Consider the following 23,703-nt stretch of genomic DNA (forward strand, 5'->3'; position numbering starts at 1 on the left):
TCTGCAACAGGTTACTATGACCATATCACCAAAGACACTGCTCTTTTAAGCACGTCAGACAAAGGGCATCATGAGTCACTCCGAAAGCGGGCCGTAGTTTTTGCCGTCGTAGGTCAGGAACTGCCGCTTCAGTGACCAGAAGTCATAGTAATGAGGGTAAAGTACACGTGTTATATTGGCAAACGCCACTAGTTGTGCTGAAAATACACGTCATTGTCATATCAACGAACAAGAGTTACATGTGGAGGGAGCCTGTAAATCCAGAGAAATCCTTGTAGAAAGTCAACCCCAATCCGATTGCGAAGGATATTGTTCATGCGACGCAGCAAAAAAGTTTATCCCATCGGATCACAAGAGAAGGGAATCTCGTCATCAGTGTACCCTCCGAAGGCTGGACCAGAAGTCTTCTGCAGTTGTCAACCGTGGCTGGAATCGGGGTGCAAACTTCGATACCGGGTTACTACTTGCGATCAACGGGAATGATCCAAAACATCCCAAGGTGGTACTGGGAAGGAGAGCTGGAATACTGGAATACTTTCACTGGAGTACACTGGAATACTTTCAGCCGTTCGGGGTTACGGCAGTACGACGGGAAATTGTCTGTAAGAGAGAACACGATGGGTCATCCACGCCCTACCATAAGTTAAGTGTCATCCTCACATTTGGTCCCGGTCATGCCTTGCCGGAGGAAGTCAGCCTAGGATTTCCGACGCATGTGGTAACAGAGTCCGTGGTTCCTCCGCGGGAGCGCACAACTTTATAACCTGCACGGCACGTCGTGAACCAAGGTGCGTTAACTGCTGAGAGAGGCATACAACGTCGTACGGACCGTGTAGGGTAGCACGGGCAGCGGCGGCTACACACGTTCGGAGGGCCTTAATTTACAGAAGCGACGAAATCTTTCCGCCCGACGAGGCATTGTCCGCAACTTTTCGAGCTCAGCATCTACGCTGCGATATTTGATCGGGCACGATATCTCTTTTGTTGCAGCTGAAATGCTAGATGAGAGCGCCTCGTTGAATTCGTCGAAGTGGTGGTCGAAAGTGGAGCGGGCTACACACGCTCGGAGGACCTTTACAGAAGCGGCGAAATCGGCCAAATTATTCACTTGTCTATATGCTACCTACGTTAAGCGGCGACCAACGGAGACTCCTAGTCCAGCATAGGTGCACAAAAGCACACGTGACCAGAAGCACACAGGCTCTAAAGGGAAAAATATCATTTGCTGAAGCTGGAGGGAAGGGGAAGACTAGTCCAGAAGTACCTTTTGAGCCTATAGGGAGAGCCACGTCAGCGACTCCAGATCGTGCGGTACAACAGGAACACGGCAAACGGAGCTCCCTTCACACTGAGACGCAAGCGAATGTCAATCTTGAGATGCTCGTGCCATTGATCATTCTTCCCTTCGCTCAATCTGGAGCATCCTGGAGCATCCTCGATACCTGGAGCATCTAAACTTCCGGAAGTGCAAGCTCTGCTCTCTCTGGTGCTCACCAAGCGTACCACACTGAATGAACAGTAATGATCGATAGGTAAAAACATACTACTGTATTTCAGGGGAATATCAATGACATGCGAACTAAACTAGGTGACTTTCGCAATTTTGTGTATAGGCACAATTTCCCTGCGTTGGCTGTCAGCGACCATCGAATGGATCCTTCTTTCCGGCTCTCAAACTACGTTACGTACATCTCCGCCTCGACGACGGGGTCCAGCCGGGCTATGTTGTATTGTTAGAAAGGACATTCCTGGCAGCCTCCTGTGCACCTCTAGCGATGGGGACTTGGAGTTTGTTGTCTGCAGTGTTCTCCTCCGCGCACGAGGGATTGCTGTGGCTAGTGTATACATCGCCCCGTCTGTTCGCATCCCGGAAGATGCCATGAGGGAGTTCTTCCAGCGACTTCCTTTCTGTTTTATCATATGTGGCGACTTCAACGCCCATGGCAACAGTTGGGGAAGTCAACATACCGATTCCAGGGGGCGACTAATTCAACAATGTATTGAAGATTGCAACGCTGTGGTGTAAGATGACGGCTCATCGACATATTTCCGGCGTCCCTCTTATTCAAGCTGCCCGGATATTACACTCTGCTCTCCCGATCTGGTTTCTTGCATGCCCTGGAGGACGTATTAGGCACACTAGGAAGCGATCACATACCTACACTCATCTCTTACTCCCCAATGGTTGCCGGATCACGACAAGAAAAAGCCACAGACTGGAACGTATTCGAAAGGATCGACGGAGGAGCTTTACAGAATGTCACCACTTTCGACGAATTCAACGAGGCGCTCTCATCTAGCATTTCAGCTGCAACAAAAGAGATATCGTGCCCGATCAAATATCGCAGCGTAGATGCTGAGCTCGAAAGGCTGCGGACAATGCCTCGTCGGGCGGAAAGAAGACTGCGAGGATCGTGTTGCCTTGAGGATTATCACAAGGTTTGCAGGCTTCGATCACTAATTCGCACTCATCTTCAAAGTGTAGCAAAGCAGAGATGGAGAGCCACTCTGTTCTCTGTTCTACATTATCTCTATACACACCTATGGGACATGTCTGGCGGATCATCAAGGGCCTAATCTCCCCGGTTGAACAAGTGAAGCCGTTTGGAGCACTGGCCGTTAATCAGACCACGATCGGAAAATCTACTGGGGAAGACTTTTGTAGGTTTCTTTAGGCCCTCAGATGCGTCATGCACAACATCCCACAGGGACTCTGCACAAGACGCGTATAGGGCGGTTGATTTTACACGGCCAGCTGAAGACGCATATATGGACAGTGACTTCACTATACAGGAATTGGAGGCTGACACCCACCTGTCCACGAAGCGGTCAGCTCCAGGGCCCGATGGTGTCTCATACAAAGCTATAGACTCCTTGGGACCGACGTCGTGCACTTTACTTTTTAATTTGATCAACGACTCTTAGAGACGCGGCTTTGCCCCCCCCCCCCCCCCCCCCGTCATGGAAGACGTCGCAAGTTGTGCCATTCCTGAAGCCTGGAATATCACCTAGAGGGTTGCCGTCGTTTTCGGCCCATCAGCCTTACAAGCTGCTTGTGTAAGATCATGGAAAGGACTATCCAAAGTCGAATAGAGTGGCTCTTAGAGTTCCGGCGTTTGCTACCTCCCGAAATGTCACGTTTCAGAAAGGCACGGACGTCGATGGACTGCATCATAAACTTGGTCACTCACATTGAAGACGCTAGATTTCGTGGTGAGCTTACAGCGGCTGTTTTCTTGAACATAAAGAAAGCGTATGATACGACGAGCTACAACAATGTCCTTCACGACCTATAAAATTTCAGCATCTCTGAACGTGCTCTTCGCTGGATTGCTACTTTTCTTAATGGTCGATCTCTTCCGTGAGAACAGCAGAAGGCGACACGAGTTCACATACATTGTCAGCAGGTGTACCACGGGGGAGCGTATTCAGTCCTTTACTTTTCAATGCTCTCATGGCTGCCCTGCCTAGTCTCTTGTCCAGAGGGGTATTTATTAGTCTCTACGCGGATCATATCTGCATATGTTCATCGGGAAAGCAGTGGCCTGCTTTACAGCGTCGCCTTCAGACTGCACTTGACCGCTAGTGCCCTTCCTCCTGCAGAGAGGCAATGGACCTGTCTTCAGAAAAGACTAATGCTGCCTTTTACGCGTCGCCATCTTAAGAGATTTCAACTACATATTGGTCATCATCAGGTACGGCGTGTACCACGTCACCGCTTTCTGGGCGTCACTCAGCTTGTAATGGGTAGCGGAGATGCGCTATCTAAGAGCAAGAGCTGAGAGTCGTCTTAATGTTTTTCGTTACTTATACGGTTCCCGGTGGGGCATGTCCCCTCGGGCATTGCTCAGCGTTCACCGATCTCATAAGTCAGATGGTTCCTCATCACAATTCCCTGCTTCACAACCTCCCTGTTATCCCAGAGAAAGTGTTAGAGTCTATCCGAGCAAAGGGCATCAAACTCTGTGTTGGCGTTCCTCGAGCGACGTCAAACGCTTTAGCCATGGCCGAAGCACGGGGACCACCTGTATCAGCTCTCAGGATGCAAGAAACGTTCCGCCACTACGCGCGGTTGGCAACGCGTCGCCATCCTCAGCTTCGAGCCATTATGAGCCGTCACAACTCTTTTACCCAAGCTATCCAGGCACAACGTGGTCTTATTCCGAAGCACAAGCCGCATGCCTTACCTGATATTCTAACATGTGTCCTACAGCCTCCTGAAGTGAGAATTAGCGTGCCTGGACTTCCGGGAAGGAAGGATATACCAACACGTGTCCTTCGTCAGTTCAGGCTTGAGCTACTAAACAGCTCCGCAGGCAGGATGCAGATTTTCACGGATGCCTCTACGACATCAACTGGCTCCTCGTGTGCGTTTGTTGTCCCGGAGGCAAATATCGAAAGAGCGGTGCGACTGTTTCACGTCGCCTCTGCGGCGGCCGCTGAACTTTATTGAGTCCTCTTGGCACTAAGTTTTATCAGCTCGCAATTTTCAGTTTGCCGCTGGACCAACTATGGCGACTCAAAATGTGCGTTACAGACTCTAGGTACCATGTTTACTACGGGATCTCCTGCGTCAGCAGCACAAGATGTCTTGCTAGCACACCATGCAGCATTTTTAAAAAGTCATGGCATCCAAATGCAGTGGATCTCTAGCCACTGTGGCATTGCAGGTAACGAGGCTGTGGACGCCGCTGAACGCCGGGCTGTTCAATTCGGGCGCGTCAAAGTGTTGCCCATTTATTTCACCAAGGGCGAATGCTGAACGACTTCAAGCAACAAATGTGCGACATCTCCTGGTTAACAGGATCGGCTCGGGATTCGCTTCTGTACAAGGTGGACCCAGGGTTACGCTTTCGTGCACCACCTTCTTTCACACGACAACTGTCCTATATAGACTACGGCTCAATGTACCGTACAGCGCACGCCTCCTCTTCAAACTTGGAAAGCGAGACTCTCCGAACTCTATTGAGTGTGGCGTTGTAGAGAATGTGGAACACATCCTTCTCAGGTGCCAGAAATACGTTCATGCTCGAAGGGCATTTCAGAAATTACTTGAAAGCTCGAAGGCATTAGAGGCAAGCCTCTCTCGTGTAGGCTCTCGAGTCTTCGACATCACGAAACTGTTAGGTCCTCCGTCGTCCGACAATGGCGCTAAGGGCACTTGAAGACTTCTGCATCCAACCGGGCTTATGAACATCCTATGACACGCTGAATGTGTGATGTGCCTTGTGTTTGCCCCGAGCAATTCCGACATTTTACTCTCACTTGGACGCAGCTCTTGAACCTTTGAACTCCATTATCATCTCTTTTCTTCTCTGGACATCATCCCTTTGTGTTTTCATCATCTCATCATCTGTTTGAACTTTCTGTGTGTAAGTGTACTGAGGTAACCAGTTTGACTTCGTCGAAACTCACATACCCGATTGTTTTTTTTTCTTTCTTTATCACATCACATCGCGGAGGTAGTGAACGGTTCCCCAGAGAAAAGGTCATAATGTAGGGATGTCGTATTAACCAGTATCATATTAACAAGGTTTGACTGTGCTGTGGTGCTCATTTCACATTAAGTTATTCCAGTTGAGTTTCCTCCCAAACCCCTTAGTGTGGCCAGGTTCCAAAGGTCTTACAGAAGTAGCTTGCCACAAGAGAACAGAACCCTTACACTGATCAATAAGTTTTGTAATTCACAAAATATGGTCTTTATTTTTTACATTCAAGGCATGGTCACGTAGGCTGCATGCACGTAAGCGGTCGTTCAGACATGGTTTGGTTTGGCCGTCGTAATAGAAACCACAAGCCAAAGGTATTTCGTAGACATCTTATGGGACCGACTTTCTTTTCTTTCTTTTTTTGTTTCCAACCAGGCTCCGTCTTTCCAAAGGGGGCGAGGGCGCCAAGATGGAAACCGTATTCTGAAAACCAAGCAAAGATTGAATTTTCGAGCCGCAGACGATACGGTTGAGACCCATTATGGTATTGGGAAATCACAACGCCGTTGGATTGGAGGGAGAATCAAGTTTTTTTGTTTTTTTTTAGCAACATTAGGGGGGAAGACCGTCGCCGAACTTTTTTAGGTCCACAAATAGCATATGCTCCGTGTATCTAGCCCCATGCAAGCGGTCAAGCTGGCTACTTAGAGAAAGAAGAATGTGATGCATGCATTACCTTTTTACAGCATCCGTTAGTAGACCTGTAACGACATCAAATTTAACAGATTTTGAATGACAACTTCTAGCAGGCAAAACAGGCTTTTGGATGGGTTTCTCGTAATTCCAACACGCAAGTCATCAACAAGCCTTGATATCAAGGAAGTGGAGAGTACATGGTGTAGGGAACTCTGTGGTGAAGGACAAATCAGGAGTAGAAGCTAGAATGACACATACATGATGTAAACCTTGAGACTAGGGAACACGATGGGACAGACACAAACACGAAATCTCACTATTTCAGTGTTCAATCTTCACGGGGTTTACATCATGCTTCAACTTCACCAGCTCCCTTGCTTCCTAGCCATTTTTTCATCATCAAATGAGACGTTTGCATTCATGAATAATCAACTGATCAGAGGACAAGAGCAACAAAGCATCAACGAAACTTCTTACAAGAATAGCAGTGGACGAAATAGGGACAAAAAGGAGATAGTGCGGAACCAACGATATTGAAATGCATTTCAGGCACAATCGGGACTATAGGAGGACCAATACCACTGCCATTCTGAGTTGTCTGAGCAACTCCCCACCAACGTTTACGGCCGTAGATTTAAGATACAACTTTAAAAAGCACAGAAAATTGGGAACATAAATTCCGGCATTTCACCGACGTGTGCGTCCCTTTTCGCTCCCTGTTCTCGGGGTTTTCGTCATGGCTTGCAGATTATGTTTCGACGACATGAAAAGTAACTATCCCGAGGCTGAAAAGCACAAAGAGACGAAGATAGCACTAGCCTCGCGGTTCCTGAAAACACGAACAATTCAGATATGGCAGTCGTCGAAAAAGCCAGAGAGCGGCGGGAGTTGGACGAGGCAACCCCGATTGCCGGTTGATTGCGTTAGCTCCGCTATTCCTTTCCGACGACTTACGAAGGTGCCTCAATCGAGTCACGGGACCAATACTCACTTTCTTTACATTATCTTCTATATTTTTCCTCATACACACATACAACACAACCTTTTGCCCCACCTTTTGTGTGGTAGCTAGGTAGGTTGAGAACATTCCAGCTGTTACGGCGTTTGCGCTACCATATCCGTGGTCAATAAATGTCTATACACAAAGTGTACTGCACTTTCGTCTCTGTGCATTTCATATTGTACACAACTTAGATACTTACCGATGGAATATAGTGTTTAGGACTGTGTCTAAAACATCTGGGAATTTGTTTTAATTGCGTGTTAGCGCCGCGAAGCAACTCTGGCTATGAGCGGTGTACAGAGGGGGACAGATGGATAGAGGACAGCACGGAAAATGAGAGACAGGGGGTTTAGTATGCGTCCTGGGCCGACTTCAGGGGAAACTGTGCCGACATTGGTGTGGAAAGTCTTCGGAATACCCAGGGAAAACTGAAGTGAACTGAAACTGAAACCTGAGACTGTCTAGTCTGAAGAAGGACTTTCGCTGGAAACGTCACCCTTTTTCATTGCTCCCCTCTTCAGTACAACGGTTGCCCCCCCCCCTCTCTCTCTCCCTCTCTCTCTCTGTGTGGCGTGTACGTGGCAGTCTTTTTTGGATTTTTGTATAGCGACATGGGTATACGTACACGTAGGGTAAACGCGCGGTAACAAAAATAATTTATTTCCTGTTTGCAGAAAGGATATGTGCTCATTACGAGGAAACCTGTTGAGCTGTACTGTTGTAGGTGAGTCATCATTGGAAAACTTATGTCTATTTTTAGAACATATTGCTCGTATGGAGCATTTATGAAAACTGTTGGTGTCGGTCTCAATAAGAAATCCGTCGGTAAGCGTTGTCCCAAGGCAAGTGAACAGAGTCAGGCACCTCGAACGATATGCTCTCGTCCACTGAGAACTACTGTGTCATGTTAATACCCTCCACTTGGAGCCTTTATTTTCGTCAACTTCATGAGCGGTCTGAACAGGGAATAGCGAAGCCACAGGGACTTGCACAAAAATAGGGAAAAATAGGGACTTTTGCGCGCGCGCGCGCGCGCGCGCGCGCACACACACACACACACACACACACACACACACACACACACACACACACACACACACACAGACACACAGACACACACACACACACACACACACACACACACACACACACACAGACAGACAGACAGACAGACAGACAGACAGACAGAGCTCAACCGACACCCCATTTCGTCACGGAATTCCTTAGCATGGAAACACCAAAGAAAAGAAAGGGTCACGAGGAACTTGCTAACCCTTTGCACACACAACCTTATTTCTATTTGCAACGAATCTCTTCATGGGCGCAGTCATCTCTCCGGTGGTAAAAATTTCACCATGAACTAGTTGCGTTCAACTTAATTTCTGGTAAAAAGGTACTTGTGCTTTAGGCACTCACGTACCATCGGCGCCATTGGGTTTTCCTCGGTTTTCATACCAGATTAGGTGTCGCATCAAACATCCAAGTTGCCCATGCCGTATTGGCTGAATCACAGTTCGCACTTCCTCTTTCCCTCTGTCATTGGTCCGGAAAGCGCAATATACTCTGGTGCAATATACTCTACGCAATATACGCTGCCGGCTGTGGGGTTTTTCCTCGGTTTTCCTCAGACGCTTTCAGACATATGTCGGCACAGTTCCCCTAGAAGTCGGCCCAGGACGCACATTTCCCCAGGGCGTCAGTCGTGACGTTGCCCACATACGTGAGGCCGACAACGGCAAGCCCTTTCAACATCACCACCACCACCACCTTACAAGCTGCTGTAGAAGGTGTATCGGACTTGCCCAAGATGAAGACCGAAGGAGGAAGGAGAAATGAGGAATTTTGCGTGGGCTGTGTTCCTTTACCGTTCGTGTACGTACGAGTTGCGTGTGCTGCCGTGCGGTGGACAGCGGCGTATTGCGACCAGTGCTGCAGCGTGTGGCTCCAAAACGTGTCACTGGTCGATGCTTGAGAAGGACCGTTGCGATGCGTGAGGCGCCGTAAAGTGCCATGTCGTTTAGTGGGCATGGGGCGTCGTCGCCTAGCAATTCTTCGACAAGCCACCAATGGACAAGCCACCGTGTCTGCTGCGATGGCCTTCGGAGTGGTCGTTGGGTGGTCTTGGGTCGATGTGAAATTTGGGACGGTGAAGTGTCGCATAGCTATCGGACTATGGTGTTAATTGTCCGGGTCATCAAATTTAGAGGACCTAGTATCTATACATGAGTCATTGGCGAGGATGGAATGTCCCAGAGGGCTTCTTAACCCGTGGCCTCACCTAGGTCTGTGCCGACAGGATTAAAAACCGGGAGTGGTTTACTTAAAAAGGGGGAAAACGATACTTAACATTTCCTGCGGACGCTCTTCATCAGAAAAAAAGGGGGGCCAGAAAGCTACTGCCGGAGGACGTTAAACATGCTACCCAGCCCGCTAGGGGGCTGCACGTGAATGTGTTAACTAGGGTAGCATGTGTAACACAGGTTGACAATTGATTAGACGCCTAGAACCAGTCTTTCGTTCAGGCCCGTTGGATGGGTAGTGTTCAGACAATGTACCGGCGACTCTCTTCCCGTTTTCGCGCGTTTACCGGTGTTACACATGCTGCCCTAGTTAACTTGTTCACATGCAGCCCCCTAGAGGGCTGGAAGTATGTCTAACATCCTCTAGCACTAGCTTCCTGTTCCCCACTTTTTTCTGATAAAGAGCGTCCGCTCGAGAAGTTTAAGTATAGTTTTTCCTCTTTTTCCCCTTTCTAAGTACACCAGTCCAGGTTTTTTGCTCCTGTGTTTTTTGTGTGCTTGACAGTTCTTTTTATCGTTTTGTGCCGACAGTACTGACTGGCTCGTGCCGTGGTGCGCGGTAGCAGTGGCACGTCGCCGTTGTCCACAGACCGCCACAGAATCATTATCTGCCTGAAATTTCTGAGATGCGCATGTGCCTCCCGAGAGGGCGCAAGGGGCACACTGAATCTTATCCACCAGACCCTCTGTATGTCAGAGCATTCGATTGTCATAATGCTACAGTGACTTGCCACGCTTTCTTCCCACTCCCGCCGGAAGCCCGCTGTCCTGCCCTGGTAAATGTTCTGGAAAAGACGAAATGGGATGATATCGTTTTCTCCTGCATCGAACCTCCAACTGTCGACCACTGATGAAACTTCAAACCAGTAGTGTCACTTTTGCTAACTTTACTTGACAGTGAAGCTGAGTTTAGAATTTTTGTACCGCAAGCACGGTGTCTTAGACTCTGCTTTATCATGGTTTCCTGACTCTGTAGCACATCCTATTGAAGTGGCTTAAAGTGAAGTATGTCTTCTGCATTCCAGGATTATCTCCTTTTTTCTGTACGTTTATTCCAGGACAGGCTTATGTAGCGGGCGCTTGCACAAAGTACCGGGCAGTCATAATTGAAGACAAGCCACGGCTGTATCATTCTGTTCGTAACATGGCACACGAATTGGCACACAGGTGAGTAGTAAACAATGAATAGCTGCGACGGAGTTTCGACTGAGGTCTCTAATTCATATTGCAGAGTCATAGCCCTCACTGTCACTATGGAAGAAATTCCAATCAGCGCAGCGCTACACTGTCATAAAAGGATATCCTTCAAACACGTGCGCTACATATTAGGCACCGCATTTTTACCTCATCATTGGCTTGAAGCTTGATGCCACCAAGGTGCTCTTTCAACAAGTGGAGGAAACGAGTCAAATAACACAAAACATTACAAGCGGAGTGAAGGCGTGCCCTGTCATGAGGCTGAGACTGATTTATTCGACCTTCTGCCGCATTATATGTGCCTTCTGTATATTGCTAGCGTTATTTCTTGCGTCAAGCGCTTATGACCTTACATGACGTTACGGTAAAGCATTATGACTTGGACGTAACCAGAGATATCGCGGTATGGCTCGCAGAAAGGGACGACGGTGGTCACGAAATCAAATGTTCGCAATGCTGACGCCACTCATTATTTACATACTTAAAGTACTCTCAGGTAAATGCGATATGTTTACACGTAAGGTGTGTCAGCCTATTTCTGTGCCGACATGCTGCACGTTCGGCAGAGTGGGACAGCGGATAATTTCGACCACCTGGGGTTATAATGGACTGCCCAGCTACATCGGATGCTAATCGCAGCTTCAGCTTCAGCGAGCTGTGCAGCCCACCGGCACATCTGAACCCCAGCTCGAGGGGATTGTCTGTCCTCGTAGCAAGCTCCACCCTCGGAAGCGCGTCCAAAAAGCTCTGTTGAACATTTTCCAGGTCATCCACCCACAAGATGGTTATAAGACCATGCTGCTTACCAGCAGATAACTTATCAAACCTCCTCTTCCTGCCATTTCCCTCTCGCGGGGCTATCCAAGGCAGGCAAACCGCTCGTCTGCCCAACGTTACTCTCCATCCGCTCACACCCCCGGAGTTCCTTTGACGGGCGACGGACGTCACCCACACACTGTGCTGGAAGCAGTGTGTGTGTGCTGGAAGTGTGTGTGTGCCGTTCTTGGACCTCGCAGCAATTAAAGCATTAATCATCATGTTCGTAATGGGTGGCTGTTTGGCTTCCGCCAAGACAAGAACATTTGGCTGACAAAAACATTTGGGTATGCCTCAGGAGCTAAGAGGTACAGCTTAACGCTCTCAGCGAGAATAGTGTCTAATACCTCTTCTGGTGGCATGTGAAGTAATTATGGTACGAGGCATGCTATGAGGCCGCTACGTAGACCAAGCGCTGAGCTCGTAGTGAGCCCCCAGCGAGCGCCACACACGAAGCGTGACAGGGAAATCAGGCTTTCTGATTTTGCGGTCATTCGGTGCATCTCTGCTCTCCACGGAAGAATCAGAATTTTTTTCCAGTACTGTTCGTTTCGGACATCGCGATATATGTAATATCAGAACATCAGTCTCATTACTGGAAACTTCGATCTTCTCTAACCGTAGTGACGTGTTTTGTCGTGCTTCAGCGACACGCCGTTTACTTTAAGACATGTTATGCAGCTTCGGATGCGTTCACGATGGCAATGGCCCAGACAATGATGTAGAAAAGCACCCTGGCGCCCAGGAATGCCTATGGTCCGATGGCTACATCATGAGCTACATACAGAACAGCACCAAGGAGTACCGCTTCTCCTCGTGTTGTGCTAGACAGATTAAGCATGTCGCTAGGTAAGTATGTCTTGAATAATCATCAATGTCGTTGTCACCGTGGTTGTCGTGGGATATGCTTCCATTTGCATCGTGCAACGAGATTTCTCGGTAGCCATTAACTCCTTTACTAGGTCTGAAAATCGAGCAACCAGCTGTAAGCCAGCTGGCGCTTCATGAATACAGTGTCGTGTACAACTCACCTCAACCCTTGCAAGCTGATAGTCACCTGTCTTATGTTTATTACAGTTTTCTAGAGTTACTCCTTTTAAGAAACAGAGCTAGCTGGACGTACTGGTTGTATCTCTTTTATTTGAGACACATTCTTAGTTGGTAAAAAGAAGAAAAAACTATTAGAGTTGCATAAATTTCGTTCTCACAAGTGGGTTATAGGACATCCTACTGGACATCCTGCACGAGAGCGTACACAACTAGTGGGCGACTGATTAGCTAAAGTTCATTAACTAACTTATTAATTAGATATATATCTGAGAAATGCGAGATAGCTTACCTTGAGGCATCGATTCCGGAATACCGTTATGAAAATGTGCCGAAAGACGAATCTACGGTATTTTCGATCGCAGAGGAGTCACAGACATTCTGCGTGTGAGGGCCACGAGCGCGGTGGATCTGATAAGGGGTTGGCCATGTAGTCCGCCCTTCTGATCCAGTTAAGGGTCGGAGAAGCACGCTAGAGAAGCACGTCGTTCTGGTTTCGGCGCACTTGCATAGCACAATTCGAGAAAAAAAAATATATATGCTGATGATTCAGGGGGTACGGATGGACACGTAAGTATATAAGCACAGAAAAGGTAAAGAAAGGATTCAGAAGCCTTGAGGGAGAGTTTAAAAAAAAAATATTACAACTAATTACGGGAGAGAACTAAGGTTTATTTACACATCCGCACGTGGAACGAGTGCTGGAACCAGCACCCGTTCCACATGCGGATTCCTCCTCTCCCGTAACACTTCCCGCCCTTCTATAAGCGATTACCCACTACAATCCCCCTTACTCACGTGGAAGGCGACGCTGTCGCCGAAACGCCAACCCCTGTAACATATAAATAAACCTTAGTTTTCTCCCGTAATTAGTTGTAATCAATTTTTCGAACTCTCCCTCAAGGCTTCTGAATCCCTTCTTTACCTTTTCTGTGCTTATATATATATATATCTCTCAATGTACGCTCAACATAAAAGAACTGGTGTTCTGAGGCTGGAACAACATAGAAGGGACAAATACATACACAGACGCACCCTGGAAGTCGCTGAGAAGGCGTGTTAGCTTAGGTCAATTGGTAGAGCCCTGGACCGGCAATCCAGAAGACGTGGGTTCGAATCCTACAGCTGGCTAACCTTTTCAGCCACTTTCATCATTCATCGTTTATGTTCGCTTTTCAGGCCGTTTAATGAAGACGGTGGATTTGTATAATGACTGGATAATGAATGAATTATGACCGGTTAATGAATGATTTGAATAATGGCTCTTGCATTCCCGAGTGAATGCCTAGTTCATTAGTCGATTAATGATTTTTAACCAATTAGTCTTTCAGTACCTGCGCACGCTTTGATAAAGGATATCCACCTGGCCGTATAACGCACCAGCGAAAACGAAATTTATGCAGCTATAATCAGGGTGCCCAACCGAAGTCGAACCCGAACGGAAAACCGTTCCCGAACCGTAATTTTTGGCGGAACCGAAATTTCCATGCCACTGTTGAACCCGAACCGATGCAGAACCGTAAAAAATAATAGCGGTAACCAGTTCGCAACAAAACGATTCGGACGTAAAAGAGATCAGCATAAGAGTCCATCTCAATCCGCGAACGAAGACACATCGGTATCATGAAATCATCATCATGTAATGATAGTTAAATTCACCCTATGAGCATTACTCTCTACATGCGAACTACGTCGAAAGGTTAATTGTTCTCTCTTCGGGTTACCTTTTCTAGCAGTGCAGGTCAAGTTTAAGTTCCCTTTACACGAGAGTGGCATGCTTTTTCTTCACCGCGACACCCTAGCAGCCAGCTGACACAGGCTCCTTCACTTATTAAAGCTGACACAGGCTCGTTCACTCATAAGAAGGTTGGAAATCGAGGCTTGGATACCGAAACTACCGCAATTTGGCGCTAATCGTGCACTCCACCGTCCCTCTAAATGAGTGGACGAGCCTGATTCCGTCCTCCGCTCAGGTGGCGCACTGAACACAAAGCACGCAGCTCACGTATTCCGTAACCTTATGTCTGGACCTGTAATCAAGCTCCCGAATTGTTCCAGAAAGTATGGTGCATGTAAGTAAATACATACGGACTGCTTCGTAACGAGATCTTTTCTTTCTTTTTTTTAATACTGTTGACAGCCTGAAAGCCCATACCTGTCTGCATGTGAACAATACAGAGAGAGAAAGAGCAACAACACAATACCTTCCAGGCACGAGTATGACCTTAAATAGGTTTTGTAAAGCATCCTTTGCCGATAGGCCCCGGGACTACTATTTCGACACGGTAAGCATTTATTCCTGCATATCTGAACAGTGAAAGATATACCGGTACACAGTGACAGTTGCATAGAGAAATGTGTTCCTGAAACCAGGCTGTCGAACCGGAACCGAACCAGAACTGAACCGCTGTTTTTCCCGACGATATTTTCGACGAGTAAGCAGGCTTTCTGTATATAGTTAGTGTTGGCTCTGTACAAATACACGATGTTTTCATTGGCCTTTCAGCTCAGGAATCTAGTCACAGCTTCACTGTAGTCTTGGACTACATATTCCATCTTTTGGGAACGCTTGCGCCCTAATTGACCTACACGACCCTGTAAGGACTCAATAGTACTTTATGTGGAACTGGGGGCGTATAGACTAGAAAGTCTAGTCTTTTCCCCCCCTGCGTGTTACTCTGTTGCCTAAACCCCACCCAGTGATCTAGCTTCTGGGAGCGTTTCCCACTTCCAGAGCGAAGCCCATCCGTGCTGCACAACAAGAATTCAAAACAAGAATAGGGTTTATTACTTTACGAGAAACAGATACTGTGTGCACGTTCCACGTGGAGAAGCAAACGAATGCGGCGAGCCACATGGGGACCAGAAAGAGAAGAGCCTCATTCCTCTGAAGAAGACTGCCCAGATCCTTTCTTTCTTACTACAACACGTCCGCTGCCTCTGGTGCATACTAGCCGAATGCCGAGTTTATGGATCGCGCCCCCCTATCAGGCGTGTAATCACCCATGATACAAGAGTTTCGACAAGCTAAATGCTGTGCCATTGGATGTGTACAGCAATCTAGGCGCCAATGCTTAAAGGAGCACTAAAGTGGTATCGAACGTGGCCAAAAAATGCTGTCATCCTGTAAAGCAGTGTGTGAAAACCCATTCCCACAAAATATTTATCTCCAAAGGTGTTTCACCGCGGCGCAATTAATTTGCGAAATCGCTGCCGCGGTGACAGGTCGGAGCGCTCCAACTGCAGACCACACCCACTCTAGTGTGACATATTTGGTACAGAGCCCCCTTATTCGTTGGTAGGAAAAACCGTCTGCTACGAACATTGCGAGCTGTTTCTTGTTGACTTCTATTCGTTATATTATTGATATCACGTTTTTTGAAAAACAAATCATATATGCAGCACGACAAAACAAGATTGCGATCACAAGAGTAATATCCGTGGCTTCTGTGCAATCTCAAAACTCACAGTATTAGAAAGGAAGCAAATACGGCACTATTGTGGCGTCACGTGTTAGCCACAGAACAAACTGTGCGTTGAAAACGCTCAGAAAGGCTGCACACTGTCGGGAAATACTGAGGCTGTACAACACACAGTTAGATTCGTGCTGCACTACTCGTTCTTCTCATGGTGTCAAAGGTCCCAAAAAATCGGGGTCGTGTCATTGCCAGCGTTCAAATCCTCCGTTTCGGACATCACGCAGCCGGAGAACGCCTGGGGTCTCCGAAGCGGTAGCAGACGCTCCAGCCTGCGCGCTGTTGCTCACCTCGATCATGTGATGCCAGGTCCAATGAGGAGCGTCCCTACCACTCGCGTCACATAGTGACGCCCGTGGCGGCGCTCATCACGTGTCTATTGTGAAGGCGAAGGAGGGTGTTTCGCGCACGGGAGGTTCAGGGTAGAGCCCTGCACCATCCGCGGATGGAAGCGGATGTCCGCGGTATCTGCAAGATACTTGCAGATTCGGATGAAAATTTAGCACTTTCTGCGGATCGGATGCGGAATTCCTCGAGGTCGGATGCGAGTCGGATGCGGATGCGAAAGCAGCGGATCGGTAGCGGGTCGGATGTGGATATACCGCGTGCTGTAATTTGCTGTAACAGCTCGGGTTCACCTTTGGCCATGAACGGCCAAAACGAGAGAGGAGGCATTCTGGCGTCTCGAACCACGCGAGCACCGGCGAGGTAGCGTTCCAGAGGTCTCTCCATATCGCGTTTGTTGAAAGGTTTACCTTTGCTTGTCGTCGTGAGTCCTTCCGTGACAGCATGGAGGGATCCGAAATTATACCAACATCCTTCCGGCGGTCTTTACGCGTCCTTTGAAACGTGCAGATTTTGCGCATCGGATGCGGATGGTGCACTCTGCTCAGTGGTTCGGATGCAAACTGTTGTGTATGCTGCGGGTGTGGATCGGATGCGGATAACGTGTGTGCGGATGCGATCCGCGCAGGGCTCTAGTTAAGGGGGCTATTGTAGGCTTCTCAATTTCGGTACGGTTGCACTAATTGTGAGGAAACTCTTTTCTGGCGCCTAGCATTCTATACTGACCAAAAACACAAAAAACAAAGCTGTGTGCCTCTAGACTGCTCCTTTAAGGGCGACCAGCACTCAAAATGATATCGTTCCGCCTCCCTGCTTGAGAAAGCAATGCGGTGCATCACGGTTCTGACCATTTCTAGGACAAAACTCACTTTAAAAACGCCGACATACCCTCACTGTTGGCAGAGCGTTGTGGCAACACCACCGAGGTACAGAGAGCCTGCTTGCTCGTCGACTGCGCTCTAACTTTACGTCATTTGGACATAGCGCTTTCCTCACCAATTACGATCAAGCGTTCCATTTGTGATTTTATTTCACTTGCAGAAATATGCTAGATGAATATGTGTCTTATTCGATTCAAAATCTAAGCAGTTATAACGTCAAACTGGAAAATAAATGGGTTCAATTTAGATATCACGCGCGAACTCATTTTCCGCGCAGTAGCACGCAGCACACCGCGAACGCGAATGAATACCCGGCGCTCCAGTTCCGGTAGGTCCAAAGATGTTGGAGATGTCATTAGGCTTAATTTCGTAAGCACGGGGCGCAAAATGTAGTTCCACACAAACAAACAGAGCTCTCCGTCTTACAGCTGATGATGAAGCCTGTTTAATGGATGGTAATTTGAAACGTCATGTGCGGAGGTCGGCCCCGCGATTGGACGGCATAACGCTGAGTAGGCATGTGACGTATGCGTGGTGGTGAGAGGCGGGCTGGTTACTCATCTTTGAAAGCATTTATATGGGTCACCGAGCTGGCACGAGGTGAACGATATACAGGGTGTCCACGCTAAGTGTGAACAGATTTTTTTTAAATATATCAATCACTTTTTCCGAGATGAAATCAATTGCAATATAGCATATGCTGAAGGGCACTCCCTAGGGGGGCATTGACAGACTCCTAAGGCAATGTCTTAATTAACTTTGAATAATTAACTTTCTAATTATAAAAGCTACGAAGTTGCTCCAATGTGAACATCTGATCTCTTCGGTCACCAGATACCAAAGCCGTTTTCAGAACAAAAATCCGTTCGATAGATCGTCCGCAAAAAATTCGTGAAGGAACGCCATTTTTTCTTTATTTTAGTCATTGCGCATCTCTAGAGACGCGTCTTTCCTTCGCCCCCAATACGAGAGGATGAAAGAGCACACTATCTCGAGTTTGATTTGAAAGAGCACACTATCTCGAAGGAAGACGGCGACGGCCACTCTTAAAAATGAACTTCACCCCATAGCACGCTCCTAGCCAATCATAATCCCGAATGATATCGTTAGCTGCCCCGATTTGTTGAAAACGGGAGGCGTACGCCTTTTTTGTGACAATTATGAACAGCTTAAGTGTCACAAAAAAGGCGTACGCTCTCCGTTTTCAACAAATCAGAGCAAATAACGATATCATTCGAGATGATGGTTGGCTACGAGCTTGCTATGCAGTGAAGTTCGTTTTTAAGAGTGTAGGATACGGCTCCATGTCGTTTGCTGTGTGTGGAGGATCACGCGATTTGGTCGGAGTCCATAATGACGGGGAGCGAACTGAAAACGCTGATAGACAAGGTCACACAAACTCAGCGTAGCAACTGAGTCTATTGAGCGAACATGAGAAGAAAGAAAGACGGGGAGGGGAAGGGGAATATCGTTTTTGCTGCTCGCATTGCGATGTCGCTTACACCAAAGGGGTTCTCCAAGATGCCGCCAGCGGTCGCCACTTGGAAAATTCCGAACAGATTCTTCTCCATTACCTGTACCAACCTCCCAGGACTCTACATACAACATCGTTAAATCAGCTATACCCTTGCCCTTTCAGTGTGAGAAAAACGCAATGGCCAGATAGTCAACTGGTTAACGGTCAAATCCAGCTCACCAGCGGCACGCCGCAAATGCACTGCTTACCTGTATGGACACCACTGGCGTAGCCAGAAAAATAGCGAGTTTTATATATCCGAATGTGTTCGCTAAAACGGTTCCTAAAATATGATGACACAATCGCCCAGTTCTGTTGAAGCGCGTGACATCACATTGCATCACAATCTGCTTGATCGTGTCGTTTCCGTAGAGTTCTTCCGCTGTACTAAAACTCCCTAATATTTCGGGAGGGATTTATGGAGAATTTACATGAAGGAAGACAATTTCAACCCTCGTATATCTCTCCCAAATGCACTTCGAAAGGTAAGATAACAGGGGCGTTCGAACTCTCCCGTCCCCTTAGCTACGCCATTGCTGGACACTACAGGACTTTAGCACGCACAGGGAAGTTCATCGTTCCATCTTCGCCAAATTAGCGGAATTGGGTACAGAATCACCACCGGCGATGTACCATCACGGTTTTTTTTCACCAAAATAAGGTTGTTATCTGCATGATCACCATACACCAAGACGTTTGTATACTGCAGAAGGAACCATACGTTGATTGCAAAGTACCGTGCAGAAGCGCAAACTACCGCGACAACACAGGTTTGGTGTATAGCGTTGGGAAAGCCTCCGCCATTGATGGAATACCCTGCAAGGGACAAGACATGGTAAGTGGACTCAGCGGATTGACAAAATCATATTTGATTAGCCTTGGGGCCTATAAGCATCGGTTGGACATTGTGCGGAAGATAATGTTGCTTAAACTATTATGTTTCGAATTTTGAAGAGTCTACATCTGAGGTGTGGGCTAGCATCGATCACTTGCAGTATACTAGCACAGACCTGTACCGAGCACATAGGAGGACAAAAATGAATTTCCTGGCCATTGCAGAGCTTACGTGAAACGCTAGGACGTGAAAGGCCGGAATCCATTTTGCAATTTTAGCGGCTGTTTCATGTGTGTAAATTATTTGGGCATCGCCAGTCTGCTGAAGCTCGACACAAATACTCGAGAAATATAGTGTCAACCGTGAATTATGTTGTTCCTTGTGGCTTGCGCAGAATACACGCTTCTCTAATGCATCGCCTGCGCCTGAATGTTACGCATACGTCTCGCAGGATGCTCAGAATGACGAAATGTAGCTCCCAGAACGGTGCGACCTGTGGCACACCAACAGACATTCTCTTTCTCCAAAATACGCCATGTACAATGTGTAATTTTTTTTTTTTCTGGACTGAGTCAATCGGTGACGAATCAGTGCAGGAAAGAAAGTTCCACACTGGAGACGCGTATCCCTGTCGCGGTAAAATTAAGGAACGATACAGGTGACGAAATACAAAGTGTGTGGAAAAGATTTTGCATGTATATGTGAGCAAGCCAAGAATCTTGAGAGCTGAACAGCGTACGTAGGACACATGATCATGAAAACGCAGCTGGGAGTCGAAAACGATTCCCAAATCCTTCATTACATCGACACGCTTGATGGCACCGGAACACATGTATGTAGTGCATATTATGTTTGTTTTTCTTGAGTAAGTCACACGTTTCGATTGGATTAATAGCCATCCCATTTTTAGAGCACCAATCAACCAAAGAAGTAACGTTAGTTTGCAGCTTATGAACGTCATTTGGGTCGTGGATAACTTTAAATATCTTCCCGTCATCAGCGGTCTGAAGGACATGAGAATGGCGAATATGCCTAGCTAAGTCGTTAATAAAGACATTGAAAAGGAGCGGCCCCAAAATTGAGCCTTAAGGAACACCTGAAGGGGGAAAGTAAGGAGAAGGAAAGGCACCGTGCACCTTTACAACACAGCATCTGTTACTCAGAAACGAAAGGAAGAAAGCAATGAGGGCGTTCTCGAGACCAGTCATATGAAGTTTGCGAAGTAAAATAGTATGGTTCATCATGTCAAATGCTTTAGAAATGTCGAAATACATTGAATCTACTTGTCCTCGTGTTGAGACGAGCCACAACGAGCATAAACGATGACATAAACGGTGACAGGTCCTTGTTAAATAGTATCACAGCATCATATTTGTACCGTATTTCAGGTTATCATTATTTGGCAATATTATTTTCTGTCGTTTCAGGTGTGCATACGTGGTGAATGTGTACCTGATCCTTCGAAAACAAAGACCAAATAGATCGAAAAACAAGAAAAGCACCTGCACCAAGGGAAGAAAGAAAATGAGACGGCGAAGGGACCGAAGAAACACTCTAAAATACCTGCTACGCAGTCGATACAATAAAGGGTACAAACCAGCAGGTTCCCAGGGCGTGCACTTTCAACGACCGGGTCGTTATTGACGCGCAAGTCGCTACATACAGCGCTTCGCTTTATAGCGCTACAAAATAGTGCTCAAAATCTGGCTCTATTTTTTCCGGTTGCCGTTATCACAAACTACCGAGCACAGAGCGCTATCCTGCTGCAGTCACGGGATATGTCGTTGCGACGTGATGCACTAGTACAGCTTGGGACAAAAGTTTACGGAACACCGGAGTGTCGCATTTCTCCGTTGGTGCGACACCTTAGCAGCAAACAGGAGCAGACAAACATACTGAGAGATGGATACAATAGCCGTTCACCTGTTACTTATTCGATATGTTCTGGAGAGCTAACAGGGGACCGCTCCGCTGAACAAATACGCCAGTGCCGTGTTCCGTAAACTTTTGTCCCAAGCTGTACCACCGTGATTGTTTATTGTCCGCGCGGGATATCCGTAGCATGAACGCGGATGACACTTTGAATGCTGTGATTGCGGTTCCGAACTATAGTAACGAAACAGCCATGAATTGGCAGATGCACGGGCAGATGAAACTCGTGGTCATTTCACGTCGTCGTCGTCGTCGCCTTCCCGCCTTGATGCTTCGAGTGATGGGAAGCAAAACAAACCCCAGCTCCCGCGACGTCACGGCTGAAAGACGCTCACAATTGGTTAACACAGACACATCGCTCAAAATAGCGCTAGAAAAGTTGACCTGGGCTCTACTTCAGCAAGAGCGGTTTCATAGCGGTTCGCAGCAATAGGAGGAGGAAAATATAGCGAAATTTTCTAGGGCTATGTAGAAGAGCGCAATATGTGGGAATTGGCCTTAACAGTGTCGTGCGACTCTCATGAACCTTCTCCCTCTCCGTGGCGCAAAAGAACAATGGCACATACTACATTTCTAGTAAACGAACCAGGAGGCTTTTAGTATGTTCTTTACGGTGGTGTTGCTGTGTCCCACTAGACGACTTTTGATGCGTTAGCATTCGGAGTGTCAAAATGCAAAAAGCTGTGTGCGTGGTGTGTCTGTATGGAATTCAAGACTACCTCAGGTAAAAATAAAGGTTAATTAAAGGTAATTAAATATATTTACATTTAGTAATCGAAAGCGTCGAACACGATTTCAAGTATGGAGAGGAGGTGGACGACCGGAAGTCGGGTTTATACCGGAAGTGGATACCTGGAAGTGAAGTATAGATCGGAAAAGGTGCTTAATGATAGCGCATTTCTCTCGCATTTAACGCTAAATCGCTACTGAATTTTTGCTCTTTGTGTTAATTGTACAAGGTGTGCCACGAGAGGATGTCACCACGTTCCTAAAAATCGGTTTTACTGCAACAAAGTATATAACTACTTTGACCACGCTCGTACAGAATTTTCCCGCAGATTGAAGCCATTTCCATTCGTGTAGCGCGTTAATTAAGCTAGTTTGCATAATTAAACTCTAAACATTTCCTTAAACTGAAGCATTTTTCTTCCCGAATTCGGAAGCGTATCGGCATAACACACTATTTCAACCAAAATCATGGGGTTTTCGACAAGATTTGGACAACAATTTGACAGCCGAAAATCTGTCGCTTGGCGAAGCGCACTCGCTAATACTTACGTTTGCGGAACTGTTGACTCCGTGCAAATACCCTCCCCCCTAGCTGTGTTGGAAGGAAAGAATAAAATTGTGTTGCTCTTTTCCACTTCGTCTCAGTAAAGGTGGAGACAAGAGTTCTATAAACGCGAATTTCACCGGGCATGCTTCGCACAGCGAATGATTTACTGCTGTCAAATCTGTGTAGAATTCTTGTGAAAAAACGTCATTTTGATTGGAATAGAGTGTTACGATCATGGGCTTCCGATTTCGGGAAAAAAATGCTGCTTTGTTTTACAAATTATCGAGTTTAATTATGCAAATGAGCGTAGTTAAAATGTAACGCGAACGCAAACGGTCTCAGTCTGTCGCAAAGGCCTGAATGAGTGCATCCCAAGTGGTTTCATAATTTACTGACGGAAATCATTTTTTTAATTTAATGACATCCTCTAGTTGAACACCCTGTATATTTCATCATGGTAAAGAACGCGCACAGAGACACGGAAACGTACAGGAGAGCGTTTAATGGCAACTAGCAGAATCCAATAGGATTCATATGATATGTGAATATATGCCGTTATGGAAATTGGTTCACATTCATAAGATATTACCAGAACTCATCGGTGGGATCGCTCCCCTTTATTGGGGTCACATTAGTATGAGCCACTAGTTGGCGTCCTTTCCTGCAATGTGGTCACATTTGTATTTCGATATGCCCCGCAGGAAGTCTGAAATGTACACAACAGCGTGAAATGCACACACTACTGCACTGTATCAGTCGCTGGCCGAAGCATACCCGGTGAAATTTGCGTTTGTGACACTCCTGACTCCGCCTTTACTGGAAAGAAGCGGAAAAGAGCCACACCGTTTTATTCTTTCTTTCCTACACAGCAAGGGGGATGGTATTTACATAGATCCAACATTTCCGCAAACGTAAATATCAGCGAGCGCGCATCGCCTAGCGACTGATTTTCGG

General features: G+C 47.1%; 1 protein-coding gene across 1 annotated transcript in view; it reads left to right on the forward strand.

Moving 5' to 3' along the window:
• LOC135367492 (A disintegrin and metalloproteinase with thrombospondin motifs like) overlaps positions 1-21,141 on the forward strand; it is a 34,245-nt gene extending 13,104 nt beyond the window's left edge. Inside the window, exons 6-11 of the mRNA XM_064600795.1 lie at positions 7,803-7,852; positions 10,487-10,595; positions 12,123-12,290; positions 14,629-14,773; positions 19,416-19,541; positions 20,969-21,141. Of these exons, the coding sequence (XP_064456865.1) occupies positions 7,803-7,852; positions 10,487-10,595; positions 12,123-12,290; positions 14,629-14,773; positions 19,416-19,541; positions 20,969-21,022 (652 nt within the window). The 3' untranslated portion in view covers positions 21,023-21,141. The remainder of the gene's footprint in view (positions 1-7,802; positions 7,853-10,486; positions 10,596-12,122; positions 12,291-14,628; positions 14,774-19,415; positions 19,542-20,968) is intronic.
• Positions 21,142-23,703: the final 2,562 nt, after the last annotated feature.

This window comes from Ornithodoros turicata, chromosome 8, assembly GCF_037126465.1.
Source record: "Ornithodoros turicata isolate Travis chromosome 8, ASM3712646v1, whole genome shotgun sequence".
In the NCBI taxonomy this organism is placed as follows: domain Eukaryota; kingdom Metazoa; phylum Arthropoda; class Arachnida; order Ixodida; family Argasidae; genus Ornithodoros; species Ornithodoros turicata.